The sequence below is a fragment of the Mustela lutreola genome, chromosome 5 (assembly GCF_030435805.1).
Source record: "Mustela lutreola isolate mMusLut2 chromosome 5, mMusLut2.pri, whole genome shotgun sequence".
NCBI classification, from domain to species: Eukaryota; Metazoa; Chordata; class Mammalia; order Carnivora; family Mustelidae; genus Mustela; species Mustela lutreola.
In genome coordinates this window covers 135,601,639-135,617,985 of record NC_081294.1, presented here as the reverse complement: position 1 = coordinate 135,617,985, position 16,347 = coordinate 135,601,639, and the positions used below count along the sequence as shown (strand labels likewise).

Here is a 16,347-nt window from a genome sequence, read left to right as displayed (position 1 = left end):
TAGCTCCCATCATCTGTATGTCTGTGTTTCTGTTCTAGATTAGAATTCCTGAGAAATAAACCAGTGGCCTGGGATGTGTCATACCCTGTGGTCAAGAGGCAGTCCTTTAAAAGCCCTTCCAGAAGCATATGGAGTCAGAGAAGGCAGCTCCCCAAATGATGCTCAGTGGACAAAAACAAATGGCTGCTTTAAGATGGTACCTCAGGGACGCCTGGGTGGCTCAGTGGTTAAGCGGCTGCCTTCAGCTCAGGTCATGATCCCAGCGTCCTGGGATCTAGTCCCACATCGGGTTCCTTGCTCGGCAGGGAGCCTGCTTCTCCCTCTGCCTCTGTCTGCCTCTCTGTCTGCCTGTGCTTGCTCGCTCTCTCTCCCTCTATCACTGACAAATGAATAAAAAATCTTAAAAAAAAAAAAAAAAAAAAAAAAAAAAGATGGTACCCTCAAATTTTACACAGAATTGCCACTTTCAGAACAGTCTTTGAAATAAAGTCAGAATCTTCAATCCAGTTTAGTTTCTTGAAAAAAAGCACATCTCAAGGTGTTAAAGCATGGGTAATTTTAAAACTCCAATTAAAATGATGTTCTTAAGCCAACAAAATAAGCAAATCTAAAGCTTAAAGTCCAAGACTTTCCATACATCAAAAAACTAGTAATTGAACGTTCAGTTACAATAACTGAAATAATATCATCTATAGAAGTCCAAGAGGATTTAACCATTTTCTTCTAGTTCTAAGCTCACACTAAGCCTCCACTACCCATTTTATCGATTTCAATTATCTCCTCTACTAGCATTTAGTTCATAAGCAAAAGAGCAAAAGCTAAAATAGTCAGTTTCAAATTTTATTTCATTAACTTAAAAGTTGAAGAAAATGTGTATTTCAAATCTTTATTTAAACTCATTTTTCTGAAACATGTTTACACACAGGGCAGATACAGGATTTCATGTAACTTATGGCAGAGTCCACTGTCCATTAAAAAATATGCTTCTTTCTTCCACAAAAACTCTGTGTTGAAAAGCAAAAAAAATTTCTTTTATACTGCATAAGAGCTAGATGCAAACTTCTGATATAAATTTATTTCATTGTCAACTCTGATGCTGAAGCTGGGAGGCAGAGATGTCCACAGTTCGGTTAAATGATGCAAATAAAAAGCTTCCATTTCTCTAAGATGTAAGTAAGTTAGAAGCTTTCATTCACTATCTCTCACAGTAGCACCACCGACTTGACTCTCAAATCTGGTCACTTCTTCTTCTTTCCTTTCCCTTTTTTACTTCCCTCTCCTTGCTGAAGACTTTGGTCACCACCTCCTGTTTTTTGTGTCCTTGTTTTTAGTTTAGGTATCATTTCTGCTACATACAACATTACAGACTTACCTAGGAACAAGAAGTTAGGCTTAGTGTATGATCTAAGGAATAAGACATACAAGCTCATTAACTTGAGATCACATCAGGAAAATGACAAAGATTAAAATAAAAATGACTATAAAGACATGACTTGCTCAAGTGGGAGCCTTCCTGGAGAAAATGTTCTAAGAATGATACTGAAATATTTATTTGAAACACCTATTTTGGTCCTGGTTCTAGTAACTGACTTGAAGATCAAAGGGGAGTAAGTCGAAATACAACAATCTGGAAAGAGAGTCAGGATATCACTGTACCTTAAGCTAAAGAAACAGAGGGCCACTCAGTCTTGTAACAAAAACCCAATGTTATCAGGCTACGAAAGATGTTACCTCATATGCCCAGATGATTTCATGTGTACAGGTACCCTGATCTGTACACCAACTACCTCCCTCCAGATCTAGTAGCTACTTCCAATACATGGAGCCCCTCAGTTTTCCCCTTACTTTCTTTTTTCTTATTGGAAACTGGGAGCAACATTTTTCAACTGTAATTTTTACCTACATTTTATTTACTGGTCAAGTCAAAAAAGTTTCTTGTCTCTTGATTTTTTTAAAAAAAATTTTGGTGGTGGGGCGCCTGAGGGCTCAGTGGGTTAATGCCTCTGCCTTCAGCTCAGGTCATGATCTCAGGGTCCTGAGATCGAGCCCCGCATTGGGTTCTCAGCTCAGCAGGGAGCCTGCTTCCCCCACCCATCTGCCTGCCCCTCTGCCTCCTTGTGATTTGTCTGTCAAATAAATAAATAAAATCTTTAAAAAAAAATTTTTTTTTTTGGTCTTTTGAATTTTTTTTCAAATTTTATTTACTTATTTGAGAGAGAGAGAGTGAGAGAGCAAGAGCCAACACAGGTAGAGGACATGGGGAGAGAGAAAGACTCCCCCCTAAACAGGAAGCCCAAGACAGGGCTCGATCACAGGATCCTGGGATCAAGACCTGGACGGAAGGAAGATGCTTAGCCAACTGAGCCACCCAGGCTTCCCTGTCTTTTGACTTTTAACAGATAATAAAAGAAGATGTCAAAGAGAAGAGTAAATACACTGTAATATACTACCTGTTATTCCAACTAAAAATCTTGTTTCTAGAATTATCTACCAACCTGGAAAGGTTTTAGCATAGAGAAACCAATCTAGGGACACCTGGATGGCTCAGTGGGTTAAGCATCTGCCTCCGGGTTCGGTCATGATCCTGGGGTAGTGCCATAGAGCTCCACACTGGGCTCCTTTAGGGAGCCTGCTTCTCCCTCTGCCTGCCATTCCCCCTGCTTGTGCTCTCTCTCTTTCTGACAAATAAATAAATAAATAAATACCATTTAGTTGTCAGCTTGGGGTTAAAGAAAAAAAAAAAAAATAACAGCTCGATTTAAAAAATTATAGTTTTTAGAAATAAAGAATTCAGAAAAGAATCATGTACAAAAATATTCATCTTCCCCAAAGCCAGAATTAATTATTTTGGAATACTGATAATTGGTTACTGCTGTTTTTTAAGAAATCAAACACTAGAGATAATGCTGGTCTTCTGTGAGCACCATTCCTGTGTCCCTACTTCCCATGCCCTGTTCATCATTAGGTTACCTACTATTTTTAAGACTGGGGTTTTCCTCCAGTCCATTAAAAACAATTTACATACATAAATGTCAATAAATAATATTACATATACACCAATAAATAGTAACATTTTGTATTTAAATGAACCAAAGTGGTATCACACTACACATTCCTTTTGCAGTTTTCACTCAGTATGGCTTTTAAATTAATGATAGAAATTATTAACAGACCTCATAGGCCTCTAGGATCTGAAATGCCAATTAACATCTGACCACTCAATAATTCTACACTCTTAACCTGGGAATAATGACGGATTTCCAGAGGTTATAAAAAGTTCATAAAACAAGTTTTTTAAATGAATGACTAGGTTTCACATTCCTAGAGGTCCTTAACTTAAAAGAAGTGAGAACCACTGTTTTCCTCCCTTCCTCAGCAGTAGCCTTTCTTAAATTCATCTGCAACATGCAAATTATGAATTTTACCTTTCAAAGGGGTCAGTTTTAGAACTTTTTTTGTAGAAGAACGACCTTGCCAAACTTTATTTGTTCATTAAAAAAACAAAAAACAAAAAAAAAAAACTTACGTGACGGGAACTGTACAAGACAGAGGCTGCCGTCTTCCTGTTTCAGCTGGACCCGGACTCTGCCCCTGTACTGAACATCACGATTCCACTCTCTAGAGTACATTTTATTTTTCTAACATAAAAAACAACAACATATAAAACAGGCTTTAAAAAGTTGTCATATCAATGAGACTGAGTAGGAAAAATAGTGAAGAAAGAACCACCTCTTACCTCAAGGAATACATTAAGTCCAACTGCTGAGCACACATCTTGAATCTCAGTAGCTGTAGGATTTTCAACAGCCTGAACAGTTAAAAACAAAAACACTGAATAGCTTACCTTAAGCAGATACTGCTACATCGTTGTGTGAATCATTTCAAATATGAGGATCACAACAGTTATCAAAACCTTAAGTTTTCTTTTTCACTAGGTATGGTTGTTTCCACTGTAATTTTTAAAATTTTTTAATTTTTAATTTTTTAATTTTTTAAAGAGTTTTTTATTTATTTGCCAGAGACACAGAGAGAGAGTACACACAAGCAGGCAGAGAGGCAGGCAGAGGCAGCGAGAGAAGCAGGCTCCCTGCCGAGCAAGGAGCCCAATGCGGGACTCAATCCCAGGACCCCAGGACCATGACCCGAGCCGAAGGCAGCGGGCTCAACCAACTGAGCCACCCAGAAGTCCCTCCACTGTAATTTTTAAAAGTACAGAAATAACACTTATTTATATCTCCCTTCCAACAGAACATACACTTCACAAAGGCAGGGACTGTTCTGTTTATCTGTAAATCCCCAAGTATCTGGAATGATGCTTGGAACATAGTAGGTGCTCAATGAATACTAGTTAAACAACTATTACAGATACAGCCACTTTAGAAAATTGTTTGGTAGTATCTACTAAAGCTAAACATATGCATTCTTCATGGCTCTGCAATTCTACTTCTAAGTACATATCCAAGAACAATGCAAAAATGTTTCCTAGAGGACAAACTCAAGAACATTGACAGCAGTAGCATGTAAAGTAGCCTTAAACTAGAAACCAATTATCCATCAATGGTAGGATGGCCTGTGATTTATTTATACAATTGAATACTACAGAGCAGTGGTTTTCAGCAAGGCAATTCTGCTCCCTGACATTTAGCAATGCTAGGAGACATTTCTAATTGTCAGAGGAGTCAGGTAAGGCACCGGCATCTCATGGGTAGAGGCCAAAGATGCTGCTAAACAACTAAAAAGCACAGACTAGCCCTGATAACAGAATTACCTGGCTCAAAATGATCTGGCTCGAAATGTCAATGGTGCTGCTGTTGAGAAACCCTGCTACAGAGCAATGAGAATTAACAAACTACACTAAAAAATGTGAATAAATTTAAGCTTAAAGTTCAGTGAAAAAAAGATACAAAAGTACATAGTGTATAACGCCTTTTAAATAACGTTTAAGAACAAGAAAAGTAATCTATTGCGTCGGAAGTCAGGATATGGTTATCCTTGAATGTGAGTATATGTGGCAGGGGAAGTGACTGTGAGGAGACAAAGGAATCTTCCTGGGTGCTGATCACACCTTCTTTTTTTTTAAGATTTTATTTATTTATGTGACAGAGATCACAAGTAGGCAGAGAGGCAGGCAGAGAGAAAGAGGAGTAAGGGTCCTGGGACGCCTGCTTCTCCCTCTCCCTAACTTGTATTCCCCCTCTCGCTGTCTCTCTCCATCAAATAAACAAATAAAGAAAATCTTTTTTTTTTTAAAGATTTTATTTATTTATTTGACAGAGATCACAAGTAGGCAGAGAGGCAGGCAGAGAGAGAGAGTGGAAAGCAGGCTCCCCGCTGAGCAGAGAGCCCAACGCGGGGCTCGATCCCAGGACCCTGAGATCATGACCTGAGCCGAAAGCAGAGGCTTTAACCCACTGAGCCACCCAGGCGCCCCACAAATAAATAAAATCTTTAAAAAAAAAAAAAAAAAAAAAAAAAGCTACAAAGACCCATCACTTGGGATTAGGCACTTTCCAAACATGCCACCAGGCCAACTGAGAACTTGAAATTTCCCATTCAAACAGCACAAGGGAGAAATCATATTTTTAAAAACTCTAACACCCTTTTTAGAAGTATCAATTTTAAAACTTTACTCCCCTTCCCCTCCAAAAAAGATAACAGACATAAAACTAAAAAACTCAACACATCTAAATTCTCTGTAACACTTGGGGCACCTAGGTGGTTCAGTCTCTTACATGTTGGACTCTTTGTTTTGTTTTTTTTTTTAAGATTTTGTTTATTTATTCATTGGTGGCAGGGGAGGGCAGAGGCAGAGGGAGAAACAGACTGCCTACGAGGCAGAGAGCCCTATGTGGGACTGGATCCCAGGACCCTGGGATCATGACCTGAGCCAAAGGCAGACGCTTAACTGCCACTCAGGTGCCCAAGCATCAGACTCTTGGTGGTGGGATCCAGCTGCTCAATTTGGGGAGTGCTTGGGATTCTCTCTTTCCCCCTCCCCCCATCCCAATTCCCCTCTTACTCTCAAATAAATAAATTAAAAAAGAATTTTTTTCTGCAAGTCTTGTTTAATAACTCAACTGCATTCTGGACATCATATAATGCCATAGTTTGATTTCCTTTATTAAGGGCAAGAGTAGGAGCGCCTGGGTTGCTCAGTGGGTTAAAGCCTCTGCCTTCAGCTCTGGTCTTGATGCTTCGGGCTCTCTGCTCAGTGGGGAGCCTGCTTCTCCCGCTGCCTCTGACACTCCCCCTGCTTGTGCTTACTCTCTGACAAATTAAGGGCAAGAGCATCATAACCTTGGCTTAAAAAACAACAACATGCAAATCCTACTGCCACCCAACTTCTTTAAAGTACAAGCTCATGAAGAACCATTTAGAATAATTCCCCCAGCCAGGTATTAGTGCCTCTCTGGTTTCGCCACTGTTAAGAAAAGCACCCCAATTCCTGGAAGCTGTTCACCTCAGGCCCCAAACAATACCATATAGTAAAAAGGGAAGCCCTTGAAGCCCTAACAGTACAACCTCCCCCAACCCCTCAAGGACAGAGGTGCCAGCCCATTTACCTTACTTATGGGGATTCGCCTCCCTTCTGCGATGGTCTTCTTGTTATTTAAATAAGCAGGATAGATACAAATGAACCTGCCACAGAAGGAAGCACAGCTAGTATCACTAGAGCAGGATTTCCAAAAATTTCATTCATTCTTTCATCACCAAGATTGCCAGCATGCCTGTTACTTGCTTAGTATTTTTTTTTTTTTTCTTGAAATTGCCTCCCTTTTACTTACGTTACTTAAAAAGCTAACGTTAGTTTACTACCTCAGCGGGGGAAAAAAAAATCAGTTGTTAGAGAAAGTTTAAAACCAAACCAAAACAATGCCTTCACCGGTCAGTTAACATACAGCCGGCTATCAAAACTTCCTGAGGGGAGGCACCTGGGTGGCTCAGTGGGTTGAAGCCTCTGCCTTCGGCTCAGGTTATGATCCCAGGGTCCTGGGATCAAGCCCCGCATCGGGTTCTCTGCTCAGCAGGGAGCCTGCTTCCCTTCCTCTCTGCCTTCTTGTGATCTCTGACAAATAAATAAAATAAAAATATTTTTAAAAAACTTCCTGAGGCTGGGGCCTGCTCTCAAACAGAAACCACACCAACTGAGGTATTAGAAGACTTTGAAAAACCCAAACGTGCCTTTCTGAACGTAACAATGAAAAAAACACATTTCTCCCTCTGTGAGTCTGTTACTTAATGTGCTGTCCACGTAGCACCCAAAGTCCTTCGTCTCCGGCGCAGGCAGACACTGAACTACCTAGGGTCGGAATTTCGGGGATACTACGAAGAGCCAGGCGCCGCTGGCCTCCCGGAGGAACCAACACCTGGGAAGAGGCCCGGAGCCTGGGAACGGAGACAAGCCCCACCCGCCAGCCTTTCTCAGGGATGGGGAGGGCGGTGCAGCACCCTTTCTCAGGACCCACCTGTCTTGGTCGGCCGGGGACCGTGCGGCTGCACAGGCCATCTTCACCCAGGCCCACAGAGCGCCCACCGAGGGCCTCTAGGAGAAAGACGGGCCGGAACTCGGTTCTGAGATTTTCCGGACCACGCCGGCTTCCGGCGGAAGTCCCGCCCACCGACCACCCTACGCGTCCCTGGCTTTCACCGATCCTGGTTCCGGCATCTGTCGCTCGGCGTCAGCGTCTCTAGTTTCTGACGTGGCGTTAGAATCTCTCCTCTCGCGAGAGGATCCGCGAAAGTTTCCAGGTTCTTCTTAAATCTTGTCAAAACGGGGTTTTAAGAGCTTTTGCTGTCGCCGAAGTAACGTTTTTACGATCCTTCACGTCCAGGGTCACACTGAGAATTGAATGGTGTTAGCTACCCTCACCTTAGGTGAAGGCGCTGTACCACTGAGTCGTTTGTCTGCACAGATCCGAGCAGGCAAGGACATGTATTTTATGTTTAATCTTGATCCGCTCCTGGGCCCCACAGCTTGCTTTCAACTTGGCAAATACGGGTTTTTATAGTGGTGAAACAAGTAAAACAACCTCAGTGTTTCAGTGAGGTGTATAAACGTTAGAAATGTGGCCATACACCTTTTTAAACTCCAGAAGAACACCCTCTACTCTACAATTCATTATTTTTTGCATACCTTAGGTTAATTGCAAAGCACTATTTCAGCATTCCCGTTCTTCAACAGAACACACCTTCAGTCCTCTTTTAGTAGCGGCTGCTTATTCCACACCAACAAAGGCACTTTTCATAAAACCCGGCAAGGTAAGATAAGTGTTTTCTTTCTTTCTTTCTTTCTTTTTTCCTTTTTTAAGATTTTTTTTAAAGATTTTTTAATTTATTTGTTTGACAGAGATCACAAGTAGGCAGAGAGAGAGAGAGAGAGAGAGAGAGGAGGAAGCAGGCTCCCTGCCAAGCAGAAAGCCCGATGTGGGGCTCGATCCCAGGACTCTGCCGAAGGCTTTAACCCACTGAGCCACCCAGGCGCCCCTTAAGATTTTTATTTATTTATTTGACAGAGATCACAAGTGGGCAGAGAGGTGGGGCGGGGGTGGGGTGGGGTGGGGGGGCGGTGGGTGGGAAGCAGGCTCCCCGCTGAGCAGAGAACCTGATGCGGGGCATGATCCCAGGACTCTGGGATCATGACCTGAGCCTTAGGCAGAGGCTTTAACCCTCTGAGCCACCCAGGCGTCCCAAGTATTTTCTATTACAAATGAAAAAACAAACAAAAATCTCTCCACCCCCTCCTATTACCCCCCACCGAAAGCTTGAGTCTCATTGAAGTTAGATAATTTGTCAATTCAGGCTAATGATGGATGAGGGTAGATACCCAGCTGGTCCGTCTGGAATCCCCTGACTTTTCTCCATCCCTTCAATCTCCGCCTCTCAGTCACCCTTGCAGTTCCGCAGTAGGGGATTAATTTGGTGCTGATGTAAATACTAAGTCTTACTTCTTCCTTAAAGTATACAGGATTCCTGTAAAAAGAGCTTCATGCAGTGACCAATAAAACCAAACAGGGATGAAATGAAACCAAGCTTTAGAATACGTAGTTAGCCTGCTTTTGGATTTTGCTTTTATACTTTAGCTTCATCATAAAAACTCAAATACTTCTTTTCAGAAAATCAGCATTTTACATATACATATGGAAACAGTGGGACGTGAACAATGTAGTCAGAGGTTTAATGTGTGCGGAAGCCCCTGTTCTATCTTCTTCCTGCTAGCCCTATTTTAACAAGAATCTTGCTACATTAAGTATATTTGTTAGGGTTCTCCAGAGAGGCAGAACTAAAAGACTTATATAGATATATGAGATTATTATAGGAACTGACTCACACCATAATGGAGGCTGTGATATACCACAATATGCTATCTAAAAACTGGAGAACCAGGGAAGTTGATGGTATAAATCAGAGTCCAAAAGCCTGAGAACCAGGAGAGCTGATGGTGTAAGTCCCAGAGTTAATATATCTGAGAACCAGGAGATCAGATATTGGAGGCTAGGAGATGGAGGTCCCAGTACAAGAAAAGAGAAAAAAATTTGCCCTTCCTTCACCTTTTGGTTCTATCTGAACTCTGAACAGATTAGATGATGCCTGACCATATTGGTGAAGGCAGATATTCTTTACTCCATCTTCTGATTAAATGCTAATCTCTTTCAGAAAAACATTCAGAGACACACCCTGAAATGTTTTAACGCTGTCTGGGCGTCCTTTAGACCAATTAATTTTACACAGAAAATTAACCGTCACAATAAGTGTGGTGAATGTCCCCCTTACCCTTGTTATCTGATCAAATATCTGATCAAATTATCCGGATCAAATATCTGATCAAATTCCTCATTCCCCATCTCTCATATGTTAAGTCCTTGGCTATCTTCCACAAGAATTTACCCTAAGTAATTTTCCGTCTCCTGTCGGAAAGAACAGAACAGGGACATTCTGTTTTTTGGTTATAAATCTCCAACTGTCTTTGCTACATTTGGAGTTGAGCTGATCTCCTCTGCTACAATATCTGTATTGCAACAGTCTTGAATAAAGTCCCTCTTACCATTCAGCCAAGTGTCAGGATAACTTTTTCTTTAGCAACTTCTTCAAAGCACGGTGGTTTCAGGACTTCTTACATGTTGGTTGGTTTTCTGCAGACCACACAGTAGAAGCTACCAGGCCTTTTTAATTCCTGGTCTTGAAACTTCCTCTATGTTTTGTTGGTCAAAGCAGTCACAGGGCCAGCTCAGTAACAGACTCATATTGGGGAAAAAGCATGTGGAATGGCAGATACCGTGCCATCTTTGAAAATATTATCTACCGTAATGTCAGAAGTCAAATTTTCTTTTCCTTTCTTTTTTTTTTCTCTTTTCCTCCTCTCTGCTTCCTTCCTTCCTCCCTCCTTCCCTTTCTTTTCTTCTTTCCTTTCTTTCTCTCCGTTTTTCTCCCTTTCTCTTTCTCTCTCTTCTTTTACTTTATCCCTTTTCCTTTCTTTTCTCCTTCCTTCCTTCCTCTATCTTTCCCTCTTTTCTTTCTTTCTTTCCTTTATTTCTTTCTTCTTCCTGTCTCTCTCCATACCCCACTGAGCCCAATGAAGGGCTTGAACTCACAACCCTGAAATCAAGACCTGAGCTGAAATCAAGAGTCAGACCCTTAACCAGTTGAGCCACCACGCACCCCAAAAAAGTCAATTTCTACAGAAGACAGAATTTAGGAAAACTAAAAGTTAAGTACACCAACTTGACCTCATGACAGAGCTTTCACTGTCCAGGGGAAAATACAGAGTACAGCATGGTGTTTATGAGTAAGATTTGTCTACATGCCATATCCGGTCTCTGTTGGATTTGTATCTGTATCTTGGGATGGGAGAGCAGACTATAAGTAAAATCTGTTTTAATGAAATTGTTTCATTAAAAATCCTCTAAGGCATTTGAACACAAGCAATATTGCTTTGGCACTCTTATGGGAAAATGTTGATACCAAAGTGGAAGATAGATGCTCTTTCCATTGCTAGAGGATCATAATGCAATGTCTAGACAACAGAAACTGACAGTACAGTCCTCATGTAGGCACCACCAAGATTCTGACTGGTGTGTGTAGGAGAGGGGCATTTTGGTAGATATGGTTGAAGTTGGTGTTCTAACAGTACTATGGCTTGGTTCTGCTCCTGCAAAGTGAGAGAAAGGAAGTGATTCAGGAGCAGGAGTAAGAACAGAGATAACATTTACTGAGAATGTTTACTGAAGACTCAAGATAAAAAAGATTTAATATCAAAAGACAGAGTTGTGGAAAAAAGACACACAGCTGGACTTGTGCCAGTACAATTTCTTTATTTCAAGGATAAAAACAAAACCCTACAGACACCAAGATAGGAAATTAAAGTTATATATAATGGAAACAAAACTAGACTGATAGTTCAACTTCTTAGTAAACAATAGGAGTTTTCTGAGGAAAAAGAATTGTGACCAAAGTTGTGACCCAGGTTATCCTTTATGTGATGGTAAAAGAAAACAGAAGTTTTAAAAGATTTTATTTATGAGAGAGAGAGAGAGCTCGCGTACATGAGCAGGCAGAGAGGTAGAAGGACAAGCAGGCTCCTCGCTGAGCAGAGAGCCCAACTCTGCCTAGATCCCAGGACCCTGAGATCATGACCTGAGCTGAAGGCAGATCCTTAGCTGACTGAGCCACTCAGGCACCCCAAGAAAACAGTTTTATACAAGCTAGGATTTAGAAAGTTTATCCCCAATTTGGCTTTTCTAGAAAACAGTATCTAAGGACATAGTCCAGTCAAGCCAAATTATATTAACATAATTACAGTGAAGAAAGTGAAAGGCATGTAACATAGAGGAAACATCTAATTTATATTTAAATTCAAATAATTATTGATAATGTGATGGTGAAGCCAACTGCAATTATTAAAAAAGATTCTGAAAATTAATAACAAGTGGGTACTTGTTAATATTGGAACAGAGAATTTGCGAGGAACTTGGGGTTCCAACTGAAATAGTGAGTTTCTAAAATCATTTTAGCTGCTGCACCACCAGGGCTTTCATAAGACCCCGACTTCTCGTTTTCCTGCCTCCTCATTCTTTTTGTGCTCCCCTATCTCTACTCCTCAGCCCCCCATTGCCTGGGTATGCTGAGAATCCCAAATTCTCACCTCTTAGGCAAATCTGTTAAATTTTCTCTAACCCTCCTCCCACCTAAATTCCAGGCTTGGCTTTACTGATCCCCAAACCATCAAGGTCCTCAGCTCAGGAAAAGGACCTCTCAGAACCTTCCTTTAACAAAATGCACCCTGTCTGGAAGAAAGTTGTAATTTTAAATAAAAACAGTTCCTTTTGTTCTATAAATACCAAGTCATCTGTCAAACACTGAGTCTTACTTGTTCTATGGTTTTTGCTAATATTTTGTAAATTTGATTCATCCATTGATGTTAAATCATTTGAAATTTAAAGAAAGTCATAAATGATGTTAATCCTTTTTCATTATTTTTAAAAAAGATTTAACTTACTTATTTATTCATTTTTCAGAGGGAGAGAGCACAAGCAGGGGGAGCAGCAGGCAGAGGGAGAAGCAGGCTACCAGCTGAGCAAGGAGCCCAATGTGGGGCTCAATCCCAGGGTTCCGGGATCATGACCCGAGCCAAACACCGATGCTTAACCGACTGAGCCACCTACACATCCCTTTTTTCATTATGTTTGATGCCTTGTATCCAGAATTATACTGACACAAATTTGCTTTAACCGCTTCCTTTGCATTTGCCTTTGCAAGTGTGGTTGTACTTTTAATTTTACCCACTTGATCATTTTACTGTCTTTTATTAATGGCATTAAGTTGAAGGACTTTTTTTTACTTGACTCCAACCTGAGAGTCATTAGTTTATTATATATGTTTAATCCATTTATTGCTGTGGTCTTACACAGTCATTTTATGCTTCTTTGTGGCCAATTCTCCATCTCTCCCTTTCTTTGATATCTTGATCAAGTATTCTGAATTGTTCTCTTTGGTTAGTGATTTAGGTGGAAAATTTTATTTTTTAACATTGGGGTTACCATTAAACTAAAAATTGCATTTGTCTTTGTCTAAGTTAAAAGTAAAATAATATCTATTGATACTGTTTCCATAAAACTAGAAATTTAGCATGCTTTTACATCTTCTCTCCCCTTGTAACTCATTTCCCAATTTGGGTTAGAATAATCTGGAATTTAAGATTATGAAAATTATTAAACATTTTATCTTTTCAGTTTTGAGTTATGTAGACATTCATATTGAGATTACCAGATTAACCACAATTATTAACATTTATTCAGCTTTAGATGTTTTATTGCTCAATTTTGTTTCCTTAATACTTTTCCATGTATTTTAATTGTTTGGGCAGCAGGAATACTATGGTAAAACATATCATGGTTTCTGGTTGCCCAGAGCTTCCAAATGCCCCTCATGGATTTGGAGAGTTCATGTTTTATGAATCCACCTTCCTCAATGGGGAGACCAAAATTTGAATTTTCCCAGACTCTATAGGCATCTGACAGCCTCTGCCAATCATGTCCACTCAAAGACTTCAATCCAGACGTGAACAGAGTAAGGAAGCAAGTGCTCCAAGTAATCTTACTTTATGCCGAGGATGGTGTCCGATGGTTCTGGCCTTGTTTTAAGAAAGTGCTGTTTTTGAAATTAAAAAACTAAGGTGGGTCTAAATGTGGTTTTCTGTTACTTCAAGTTAACTCAGCCTAATGGTACAAGATGTTTCAGTTCCAGCACTCAATCACCAACAAGAAATTTCCTTTGTGACTTTTATTTCAAGTTGATTGGCTCTGTCTTTTTTTTTTTGTTTGTTTAAGCAAGGAAAGTCTTTGGTCACTAGCTAGTTGATGATGAGTCTCTCTTCGGTTGAGTATCCACTGTTGGTGCAAACAGCCATGGTCAGGGGAAAAGACTGGGTACATGGTTCAGCGACCAGCAGTGGGCCTAAGTGTTTAGAATCCAATAGGTAGTGTGGATGGACCGGGTAATGCTTGGCCTTATCGTCAAGAGTTATTTTTAACTAATGCTGCTTTATATTCACTGGTTACCTTCACCAGTTTACACTATGTTGAATATTTTTAATTAGAAGAAGTAACAATCACATAATTTAGGAAAGTAATTGAATATTAATTGAATAGTCACAAATGTAGAGAAAGAATTATCCTGAATATCAGAGAAAAGAAAGTGTATTTAGCACCAAGAACAATATAATACACATAAAACATACAGGTTGAAAGAAGCATCAATGGCCTAACAAAAACCAGGATATAGTTTTATAGACCACAGAACAGTTAAGAGAATGGCAGGAAAATGACCTGGTGTTACAGGAGTTAAAGTCCATAGTTTTTAATACTACATAGTATTTTAAGGTCAGCATAGTATGAGGGAATTAGAAGTTAAAAAATAATTTATATACTCTATTTCAGCCACCATGGCTTTCTAAAAATTATTTGGTAAATTTTGATGATCTGACTACTCACATATTCTTCACCTCTTGGTAATTTCCTTTTTGCATTTCTAGCACGGTTTTTTCCTATTTTAGATACAAAGCAACTATGTAATAACATGAATTCAGATATAGTGCAACTGGTTCTCCTCCTCAGCAAGTGTCATCTTCACTTAAATTTGTGATAATAACATGGTCTTTGTTTTATGGAAAAAATATCTTAAGTGCTATTTGTTCCAGCTGGACTTAATCTTTCATTTTATTATTCCCCTCTCATTAACCTTCCTTTTACTACCCACGTAATTTGGAAAGTTTGTTCTCAAATACCAATCTGTTAGTTGTTTGTTAATCACTCCTACTGTATATTAGCAAATCAGGCACATTTTCCTCTGAAATAATTCTGAGGACAGAATTATTAGTCTTTCTGATATCTTCTGATGGTCTCTTCTGATCTTACTGCAGATCCAGATTAGGGATTTGCTGAACTTTGCCTTTTCAAAAACTGTTCCAAAGGGAACACGAGCCAATCTCTCAAAAAGTCATTGTCTTTAGATTTCATGTCTGCTAAATTTGTCCACTATTGGGAGTTGAGATGGATGGGCTCTTATTGGATTGTATAGCTTCGTATTTGTGCCTAAAGTAGGGGACAGTTTGTTGGAATACTTTGTCAGATTAAAAGGCCTGGGTTGAGAGGAAGAGCTATGACCTAAGGCAATCACTCAAGGAGCTTCATTATAACTTAGGGCAATCAATCTCCAAGTGTGTTTCTCAGACCAGCAGCATCAAGCATCACCTGAGAATTTGTTAGAACTGTGAATTCTTGGGCCCTACTCACAATCAGAAACTTTGGGGATTGACCCAGCTATGTCTTAAGCACTTCTGGTGACCCAAATCCAATCTAATTTGGAAACCACTGCTTTGCTACAGTCTAAGCTAGATAAGAGCACTGTCTCTCTTAACAGGTATCATAACTAATTCCTGACACTGGGCTCAGTATACGATTTTCAACAAGCATAAACTGGGAATATTTGGCCTCTAAGTTATGACAGCACCCTGTGGACTTCTAAAAGTAGAAATGAAATTTGCCCCTTTCCTAATTCCGAGCTATTTTAACAGAAGAGTCTCATACAACAACTTTTTCCTCAATGGGCAATGTAGACTGACTTGACATTCTCATAGGAGGCGTTGCCTACAGTAATTCCTGAGTTTTCTGGTGTGTGGAAGGCACCCTCTTTTCATTTCCAGCCTTGATAGTAGGGTTTTTTTTTTTTTTTCCCCTTCCTTGGAAAAAGGCAGTTTTATTCTAGTTGACTAACACCCTGAAAGTGCTCATAATAACTGGCAAGCAGTAATTCAGAAAAACAGAAAATCAGGACCAAAAGAGGAAAGAAATACAACCTATATGCCCACGTATTACGTTAGAGAAAGCAGCCTTTGAGAAAAAGATACTATTCTTATTCACAAATGATTTCATTCAGATAAAATGACAAAAATTTAAGTGTTGATATATTCCATCTCTGATATGAGGAATTTGAGAGGCTGGACAGGGGGGTTTGAGGGGTAGGGAAGGAAAAAATGAAACAAGATGGGATCAGGAGGAGACAAATTATGAGACTCTTAATCTCAAAAAACAAATTGAGGGTTGGTGGGGAAGGGAGAGGGTGGTTGGGTTATGGACATTGGGGAGGGTATGGGATATGGTGAGTGCTGTGAAATGTGTAAGCTTGACAATTCACAGACCTCAACCCCTGGGGCAAATAATACATTTTATGTTAATAAAAACGATTAATAAAAAAGAAAAACATGTTGATATATTCCAAAGATCAGTAAATGGAGGTGTTTGCAAAGTGGTACAGTGGAAAGAATATGGGCTTTGGAATATTTACTGGCATTGA

At 40.0% G+C, this 16,347-nt stretch overlaps 1 protein-coding gene across 1 annotated transcript; it reads right to left on the bottom strand.

Moving 5' to 3' along the window:
- Window positions 1-872: 872 nt before the first annotated feature.
- SRP19 (signal recognition particle 19) lies at window positions 873-7,621 on the bottom strand. Its single transcript, XM_059175671.1, has 5 exons — window positions 7,467-7,621; window positions 6,564-6,639; window positions 3,737-3,808; window positions 3,527-3,638; window positions 873-1,372 (listed from the first exon to the last, which is right to left on the bottom strand). Exons 1-5 carry the CDS (start codon window positions 7,505-7,507, stop codon window positions 1,239-1,241), a joined length of 435 nt encoding a protein of 144 aa, XP_059031654.1. The 5' UTR covers window positions 7,508-7,621; the 3' UTR covers window positions 873-1,238.
- Between the last annotated feature and the right edge of the window lie 8,726 nt (window positions 7,622-16,347).